The sequence below is a fragment of the Nicotiana tomentosiformis genome, chromosome 1 (assembly GCF_000390325.3).
Source record: "Nicotiana tomentosiformis chromosome 1, ASM39032v3, whole genome shotgun sequence".
Taxonomy (NCBI): domain Eukaryota; kingdom Viridiplantae; phylum Streptophyta; class Magnoliopsida; order Solanales; family Solanaceae; genus Nicotiana; species Nicotiana tomentosiformis.
The window spans coordinates 47,066,988-47,076,816 of NC_090812.1; the positions used below are offsets into that span (position 1 = coordinate 47,066,988).

General features: G+C 35.5%; 1 protein-coding gene across 1 annotated transcript; it reads right to left on the reverse strand.

Moving 5' to 3' along the window:
- Window positions 1-1,678: 1,678 nt before the first annotated feature.
- On the reverse strand, window positions 1,679-7,372 carry LOC104121391 (ubiquitin-conjugating enzyme E2 28-like). The gene is made up of 5 exons (XM_009633377.4): window positions 7,060-7,372; window positions 6,856-6,947; window positions 5,165-5,292; window positions 2,749-2,853; window positions 1,679-2,007 (listed from the first exon to the last, which is right to left on the reverse strand). Exons 2-5 carry the CDS (start codon window positions 6,923-6,925, stop codon window positions 1,864-1,866), a joined length of 447 nt encoding a protein of 148 aa, XP_009631672.1. The 5' UTR covers window positions 6,926-6,947; window positions 7,060-7,372; the 3' UTR covers window positions 1,679-1,863.
- Between the last annotated feature and the right edge of the window lie 2,457 nt (window positions 7,373-9,829).

The following is a 9,829-nucleotide window of genomic DNA, read 5'->3' on the forward strand; positions in this document are numbered from 1 at the left end:
AGTCCCAAATTCAAAGAACATCGTACATGCGTAACAAGTTCTCTTTCATTAAACAAATACTATAATATATAATTTGTGTCTCGTTGCATAAAGAAGCAATACTTGAATTGAAACTTAATACAGTATATACATAAACTAGCAAGCACGTAGTATCTTTTATATGCTTAAAACTTAAATCCGCCTAGAAAGTTTAATACTATATTTTATATGCTTAAAACTTAATTGTAATATCTATATTTCAACATATGACAGAGTAGTAATCTAATAAAAGGATGTAAGTTAGTATCAAAATGACAATATAAAATTTTCTTATAATATCAGTGTAATTTAACATGTAGTAGAAGGTCAATAACTATTTTTGACATGTACCAAATAATGTTTATCAGAAATTTATTAATTCAACTATATTTAAAATGACCTAATTATAAATATATTTCACACCGTCACTTAACTCTTAAGAAAACTAGATATATACCAAAGAGAGGTTTACAATGATTCTTTTGCAGACTAGGGTAGAGAAGAAGAGTGCAGAGATAAATAAACAAAAGTAATTTAACACCAACGGTTACAGATTAATAGTACATGTCAAGTCTCTCGAACAATAAAAGTAAGCTCAATTTTAACTGTTACTATTGTCCCTTCCCTGATCCTCTAATTTTTTTTATTTTTTTTTTGGGTTTTCCACCCGGTGTCCGGTACCCGCATTGGAGCCCAACTATATTCGGATTCGCGCCGTATAGGGCCCCATTCGGGGGGAAGCGCTCCCTACCAAGCATTTTTTCATACCCAAGACTCGAACCCGAAACCTCTGATTAAGGGAGGAGCAACCTCGTCCGCTGCACCACATACTTGGTGATTCTCTAATGTTATTGTTACTGTCAAATAAAAAAAATTAGATCTACTGATTTTTCGGTGCACGTTATTTTCGGATTTCCCTCCTAGTTTCTTAATAAGGTTAAGGTCCCTCATAGGAGAAACTGAAACTGAATTTACCAGGAGGTGTGGTACAATTTTGTTAATTGATATTTTGATTAGAGGGCCCCCTTTTTTGCCTTCAGAGGTATTTTATCATTTCATATGAATACACTCACTGCGACAAAGACATGACTGAAACTTAGAGAAGAGTCAGTTCAATGAATTGGATCATATATCATCTTGCTTCAATGATTGAGTTTGGTAAATGACACCTCAGGTTTAAAATCAATTAGATGGAGAACGCCCACATGGGAACAACCATCACTTTCTAAATTGCCATGACCTGCCTTGAAATATAATTTGATAGCTTCTGTGGGACAATGCTTAATCATCGAAAAGACAAATATTGAAGACCAGAAACACATACATGCACCACCAGAAAAGCAAAAGGTACCAGCAGAGGTAACAGGATCTAAGCTAATCTATTAAAACCAATGTTAACACAAAAACAGAAGAACGAAAACCATACCTGATCAGTTTGTAAAAGATGGTACAGTACAAACATTAAATTACTGCGGTCCAGGCTCATTTATCTGCTTCAAGATTTTTCTTCAACCTTTCAGTACTTGTGCATGGTTAGACAAACTAGATAATAAGAAGATGAAAATATCCCACCTCAGCGGATGGAAGGATAGTTCTCACACGTTATAGAGTGTTTTAAGTAACAAACACAACTGGAAATTAAATACAGAAGCTGCAATCCTAAACCAGATAAATAAACACTTCCAGATTTCTTAAAATGTTAGAATCCATATAAAAATATTCAAAGCATCTCTTTTTTCTTGGAGAGGACAACATTTAATGCTATTCTACACTTTGTTGATTGGGAGAGGAGAGAGAACAGGCACATGAATTCTTTTTACATGGACTCGGGCCCTTATATATGTTCTAACCCATGGCATACTTCTGAGTCCAACTCCTGGCAGTTGATTCGTATTTAGCTCTGTCTGTCTTGTACATGTGAGCAATCTCCGGCACCAAGGGGTCATCAGGATTTGGGTCCGTCAAAAGTGAGCAAATTGAAAGCAAAACCTGAAGGCAATACAAACACTTTTCCCAGCTTAAGAAACATATCTATATGACTCCGTTAAAATCAACCAGTTAAACTGGCCAAGGAGAGCTGTTCAAAGAGAATATATTGATCCGTGAAAACAATAGATGACACCATTAGAAACTGAGGCAGGAGTATATTCAGACACTCTATTGAATGGGTCTTATGGACATCTTACATAGAGCTAAACTGTATTCACCAGTACTTAAAGGCTAGAATAGATACCACAAAGAGGCCAAAGGAAAAAGTCCCTATCATCTGTAATATTCTAGTTAAATCATTTCCTTTTTTAAAAAGTAAAATTATTTTTAACCTTCACATTATATAAATTGGCTGATGGTTTTTTTTTAACAAGAAAACATTATATAAATTGGCTGATGGCTTCAAAATCTATTTGCAAGGGCTCTTATCAACCATGACCGTAGCAAGGCCCTAAGAATATATCTGTTTTTTAGCAAGGGCTCTTTAGCTTTTACTGAAGGGGAGCCTTGGAACTACGGTAAAGTTGTCTCCATGAGACCTATAGGTTACGGGTTCGAGCTGTGGAAGCAGCCACTAATGCTTGCATTAGAGTAGGCTGACTACATCACACCCTTTGGGGTGCGGCCCTTCCCCGGACCTTGCGTGAATGCGCGATGTTTTGTGCACCGGACTGCCCCTTTTTTTTTAAGCTTTTACTACTTGTCAGCGGATAAAAGATAGCTTGAAAGGTAAGAAAGGACCTTGGAAATAGTTAAGGCAGGGCTCCACTGCTCCTTCAATATGTCCAGGCATATACTGCCATTACTGTTAATATTTGGATGGAAAACTTTTGTCCTAAAAGCAACCTGCAAGGATACATCCATAACTATAACACAAGAATGTTGACAAGATATATTATGCACACGTCAGAATTCCACCAAATACTGCCAGATCATATCATGCCCGACATGATGAGTTTCCAAATAGTAGGATGTACATGTATTTTAGAGAGAGAGAGAGAGAGAGAGAGAGAGAGAGACGTGCGCGCACATGCATAGATAACCATGTTGATATTAACCATGATTTCTTTCCAGAGAAGCTGAATCCTGCACATTCTCAATCCTTCGCCAAGAAGAAATTTGTTCATTCTAAAAAAGCTGTAATGAGTACTCTGTACTGCTGACTTTACAGGCAGCAGGAAGATCCTAATGTTTTTCATGATCCTTTTTTTTTTTTGATGACAAGGTGATCTTCAAACACATTATTATACCAGGGGTGGAGCTATGTAGAGCCAAAAAAATTCAATTGAATCCGCTTCACGGAAACTAATATTGTACAATGGGGGGCAAAAAGAAATGTATTTGGCTATATATAAATTGTTGAATCCAGTGTTGTGAAAAGCGCTCGCTTCAGCGCTTTAAGCGTGAAGCGAAGCGACGCGGCCACTGAGTCGCTTCTGTAGGGTGAAGCGTAGCAGGTAGGTTGAAGCGTCCGCTTTTGCCAAAAAAGCGAGAAGCGCTAGCGAAGCGAGAAGCAACGGAAGCGCTCACTTTTGTCTTTTAAGAGCCCGTTTGGACATAAGAAATTTTTCCCTTTTTTCCAAAACAAATTCACTTTTTTTCGAAATAAGCTTTTGTTCATAAAATTTCCAATTTTCACTTGAAGATGCATTTTGAAAATTTTCGAAAATTTGAAAAACTCCAAAAAGCTGTTTTTGAAAATTCACTCAAATCACTCACAAAACTTCAAAAACAATCCAAAATTATATTCATGTCCAAACACAACTCTAAGAGCCCGTTTGGACATAAGAAATTTTTCCCTTTTTTCCAAAAAAATTTTACTTTTTTTCGAAATCAGCGTTTGTTTATAAAATTTCCAATTTTCACTTGAAAATACATTTTGGAAATTTTCGAAAATTTGAAAAACTCCAAAAAGCTGTTTTTCAAAATTTTCACTCACAAAACTTCAAAAACCCCCCAAAATTATATTCATGTCCAAACACAACTCTAAATTTCAAATACCATTTTCACTTGAAAAAAAATTTCCCCCTATTTTGGAATTTTGCAATTCTTATGTCCAAACGCCCACAAAGTCACTGATAAACAAAAAAGCTCAGTCTTTTTTTACAAAATCAGCGAACAACAGAGCAAGCAACGACTAGTGTTGCATTTTTAAAGCCCAGGTATGTTTGCAGCGACTAGAGTTTCAATTTTCAAGCCCAGGTATGTTTTCTTCTTCTCCTCCTACTCCTAAGTCCTTAAAATTGCTGCCAATTTTTTTTTTTCCTTCAGTTCTTCATCTTTTGTTCTTAGTCACACTGCCAATTTTTTAGTATTGGCAGTTAAATGTGTTGTATGCAGTTACATGTGTAACATGTGTTGTCTATGCAGTATTTATTTTAATATTTTTCTTAATTCCGCTTCACTTCAAAAAAGCGAGCGCTTCGCTTCTCGCTTTAAGCGAAAAGGGGCTTGTCGTTTTTTCTCGCTTCACGCTCTTCACAACACTGGTTGAATCCCCGTGACTTAAAGAAGATTCTACTGTAGCGGCAAAGGGGGTTCAAAAATTAATTTAGGTCACATGTTTAAATCCAACGAGGGACATTCTAGTATTTTTCCGAATACCCTTTCATAAATTCCTAGCTCCACCACTGTAATATACTAATAAAATATTTTTCTGGAGTTCCCACACGACTCTCAACTCTTAATTAGTAAGTCAGGCTCACCAACAAGCCTAAATTCAATGAGAAAGATTCCACTATTTTCTTTGATCACCTCATCAGGCACCCAAGGAAAATGTCAAAACAATGAAAAATAAGCTATATGAATCAATCCCCCAAAAAAAAAAAAAAAAATTATCTTCTTTCGATATTCCTGACCTGAGCTAGTTCATGTAACTTAGTAAAATGGACATCTACCAGCAATGACTCCACCACTGATTCGTCACTATTTAACGGCCCAAATCTACTTATTATGTTGGCTGCAATGTCCTTAAAGCTATAATCCATAACCAGGAGCTCCTAACCAGAAAATCTATACCCACATGCTTATCCAAAGTTGAATTATAAGAAAGTCAGAATCCAACAGAACTACTCTCCAAGTTGTAAACCTGAAAAATAAATAGCACCGGCAAACAGCAGAAGTAATTAATCACGAAGCTATTTGAACTATTTCATACCTTAGGAGGTTTGAATGGATAATCAGGAGGAAAATGTATAGTAACTAGGAATACACCACCGGTATAAGGGCTGTCTGGGGGACCCATAATTGTGGCCTGCCAATGGAACATGTCCTCTCCAACGGGGCCTGTTACCACAATCCACATGGTACAAAGGTAAGGAAGATAATATCAGTCAATGATGAACCACATAGCACATACATCCCTTATACAAATACAACAACAATTGCACCTCAATCCCAAGCAAGTTGGGTCGGCTACATGAATCCTCACTAATCATGTTATTCCATTTAAGTTACTTAGACCCATATTATCAACAATAAAAACCTCCCTTATACAGATGCAAAGAATACTTACACAACCTCTTGTTCAGAATTAACAAGGCCCTACCAACCACTAAATTCTTACAAGGTTCTCTAGTGGAATATCTCCATAGGACATAATAAGTTGAAGACTCAACTGGCAACAAGAGTTGCATTTCAAGAGAAGTAGAAAGCACTTTAATAAGCTTAATGCAATGGGATGACAATGTAGGCAAAGAATTCTCATTGAAAGACATCTAGTCAGGGACTACTTTTTATGAGCAAGACTTCAATATTAATAAATTACACTATATTATCAAAAAAAGGACTTCAATGTGAATGCATGGTTCTCCATCACCAAATACGAGAACAAAAACAAAGTGGGAGTACCGAACAGAATGAATGACTACTGACACACTTCCAAGCTCTAACAAAAACAAAGTGGGAGCAACACTTCCAAGCTCTAACTAAAGGTGGCAAAGAGGTGTTGGATTTAACATAGTTTATGTTAAGTATAGAAAGAATGAAAGGCAGAATGGAACAACTTGCACGGATGCTAATGAACAGGGGCAAAAATACGAAAGTAGATACATTTTTTTAAGAAAAATTATTGTATATAGGGGGTAGAGGAAGGGAAACTAGGGGAGGTAATACCAAAATGGGGAATCGAACCCTCACCAATAAGGTGAGAGTTCAGGTAGCCAACCAACTGAGCTACTAAGATTCCCCAAAGTAGATATATAATATTGAGCGTGATAGGACAAACAAAAATCAGAAAATGACAATGACAGAATGGCATATGATTGAGTGATAGATTGATTGGCGAAGGAAGAATAAAGAATGAAACTTTACCCACAAAACTTTCTTTCACTAGCATCACATTATATTAAAAGTATCAAAACTATTCAACTGACAGACAGATCCCTGGGAGACAAATAACCATAGAGGAGGAATTCTTAAACATTTGCTGTCTCTATGTCTCCAAAATAAAGAGAATATAGCGTTACTGTTTGATATGGATACAAAACAGTTAATACAATTCAATTTTCTCCCGATATAATGTTGTATCAGCATTCAACAATTTATCCAGCAAGTTAACTCTAACTTAAATCCTACAAAATCGGGCACCCTCGTTTTGTGCTTAAATCGTAGCTCATCTTGATTATGGTAACACAATGAGCCATAATAAAAATCAAATACCACAACAAGGTATAAACAGCGCAAACCATCTCAGGAACGTTTAGCCTAAACTTTTTATCTGATCTAGATGCAAATAAATCAGTTTCTTCACTAATTTAAAATTTAACGTAATTTGATTGGCAAGTACGAAACAATAGATATTTACATAAAACAATGACACGACGACGAACATGAAAAAGAGAAGGATACCGGCGCTGCAAGAGGTAGGAGGATCCCTCTGGAGATCCTTGAGCTCCTTCAAAATCCGTTTCGAAGCCATCACTCAGAGACCGAGATCGAATCTGATATAACGAAAAACAACGCGAGAAAACCTAGATCAGATGCAAAAATTCACGAGAAGACAGCAAAATATGCGAAGAATTATATATATGTAGAAACAGAGGCGTGAAGAACCTGAATAGAGAATTATTGGGAATAGAAGAATTTGATTCTTGGTTTCGTAGAATTGCTGGCTCTTAACGCGAACAACCCCCTTTCCCCAGTGGTGGCCAATATAGTAATTGTTGCACCTTTCGTCTAAAGTTCGGAAGTCCAATCATTTAATTTTCATCTCATACCAAATATGGATTCTTTATAATATAATACATAGTTATAACTATATGTGAATATATTTTTTTAATATCGGGGTGAAATAAGAAACTATTAAACTTCCTAAATAAGACAACTGAGTAAAATGAGTTGTCAAACTAGAGGCTACCGGGATAAGATAGTACAAGGTTTAATTCTTCTTGAATTATAGGTGTGTTAAACTTACCTATTAAAGCGTATAATTTAGTGGTCAATAAATTATATGATATTAATGTATAGGCGGAATACATATACTGTTCTCTTTAACCTAGCTACTTCAATTAAGCCTTGTACCTATTAGATACTTCAACCTCATTCAATGTATATCTATTAAACACAATAAGCTGACATGGCAAAAAAAAAAATTCTCACGCCCCTTTAGGCGCGTGGGTATGTCCAAAATCATACTTTTTTCTTTTTTTTATTTCTAAAAAAATCACATTTTTCCATTTGTAGGTCCCCCCTTCTCCTAATGGTTAATAAGAAGAAAACTGCTTCTCGTCACCACCATCGCTGGTCGACCACCATTAACGGAGAACTACCTCTCACTAACTTTTTTTGCTCATCCTTTGATTGTAAAGAGAAACAAAAGAAGTTGACTGGACAATAGCTTTCCGGCGAAGGCTTGAACAAGGAATTCTGCCTTTGGACATTTTTTAGATTTCATATATATTATTAAACTAGTTCCAGTGATTCAACCTTGTGAATATGTTACTCTAACAAAGAAAATGGTTTCCGTTGAACGTTATTTCCAAGAAGGCAAGATTCGATTTTGTCGGCGGCAAAATTTCTCCGACGACGTCGACCTCTCTCTTCAACGACCAAAAACAAAAGCAGTGAATGCCATGACACTCCAACACACAAGTTGTTCAAAGTCTTCCAAACAAGTCTAGCTAAGTTTTGCCATTATAAATATTTCTGTAGAAAAAAAATTAAAAAGAAAAGTACTTGTTCGAAGATGGCAGGAAAAAATGGGTTTGAATCAATGGCTGGGAATGGACAAAAATGACAAAACCCTTCCATTGATTTGCAACCTTTAATTTGTCTGGTAGAGTTGTTATGGAGAAATGGGTGATATTTTGGGTGAAAATGGAGATGAAAAGTGGATTTAGTGTGGTTGAAGAAGATGACGGGAAGAAGTGGTTGGAGGGGAAAGTTTCAAATTTTTTGTTGTGGAAAAGATTTTTCTAAAGTTAATTTTCCGTATGTCACATTCTAATTCGTCATTCTTGCCAAGTCAGTGAGTTTGAAAGTCACGCACCTTATATCTATGAGAGATTGTCAGCTATGTATTTAATAGATACACATTGAATGAGGTTGAAGTATCTAATGGGTACAAGGCTTAATTGAAGTAGTTAGGTTAAAATATTGGACAAGTTTAAGGAACCGTATATATATTCCGCCTAATATATATACTGTGGGAGGTAGCAACTAAGTTGACTCAAATACCAACAATATTTGAAAAAAGAAGTATTGTGTGAAGCAAAAGATGTCAATTTGGACTAATTGGTATGCTATCAACATCGCGAAAAAGCGATCACAAAAACTACAACTACTCTCTATATTCTAAATTGTTTGCGATAATTATAATCTGCACGAATCATCTTAATCTGTTTTGTTTATTCGAGTTCATTTCAATATTTAATAATTTGCTTTTTAAGAAAATATAATGATAAATTATGAGTTCTCTAAATTTAAAAATACATTGGATCCTAAACTTAACGGTATACTAAACGAGTTTCTAGATTCTAACAAGTCCCGGTTGAAGCGTAAGGCAAGTAAAGCAAGGGTTTTAGGCCCCAAAATTTTAGGGGCTCCATTTTACACTAGTAGTAGATTTATGAAAATTTGTTATAAAACAATAAAAGAAGAAGAAGAGCATTATAGAGAAAAGGAGAGAGAGAGAGAGAGAGAATTTTTATTGATTTGGGATGAATTACAATGGAATAGGACACCTCTGTTTATAGGGAAAGAGTGACTTAGTCACCAAGTAAAATCCCTAAAATCTCTTTAAAATATAGACATTCACCTTAAATACAATTCTATTTATAACACTCCCACTTGAATGTCTATTCAACGGATAATGTGCCTCGTTAAAACCTTAATTAGAATAAAATTAAGTGGGAAAAAAATTTAGAAAAGGAAAAAGAGTTCACATGTTTAGAAATACGCTTTTTGGTTTTCTCGTTAAAAATCTTGCAAGAAAAATCCAGCGGGACAAAATCTTGTAAGGGAAAAAGAGCACAACGCGTATTAACTTCCCCTGACGAGAGCATTAATTCACATCCTTGAGCCTTCGCATTTCAGTCTTGTGCACTATTTTCAAAATATCATTGGTAGAGATTTGATAAACAAATCAGTCATATTAATTTGAATGAACATCATTATTGATAGATATATAATGTCTTCATAAACTACCGTGGAATGGCCTTTTCAATATCTCCATAGAGGTAAAAAAATTTCGCTATCACACTACCATGCTTATAGTTGTAGCAAGATATATTTGTGCATAAATTGCACTGAGGATATGGTACTTCAAGATCAAGAATTGTATATACTTCAAGCAATTGAAATCCTTCAGGGATTATCATATAAG

Coding starts and splice junctions, on each gene's coding strand:
- LOC104121391 (XM_009633377.4), bottom strand. CDS start 6,925: ATGGCTTCGAAACGGATTTTGAAGGAGCTCAAGGATCTCCAGAGGGAT. Junction 5,293..6,855: donor TCCTACCTCTTGCAGCGCCG/GTATCCTTCTCT, acceptor TTGTGGTAACAG/GCCCCGTTGGAGAGGACATG. Junction 2,008..2,748: donor CTGCCTTAACTATTTCCAAG/GTCCTTTCTTAC, acceptor TATTGCCTTCAG/GTTTTGCTTTCAATTTGCTC.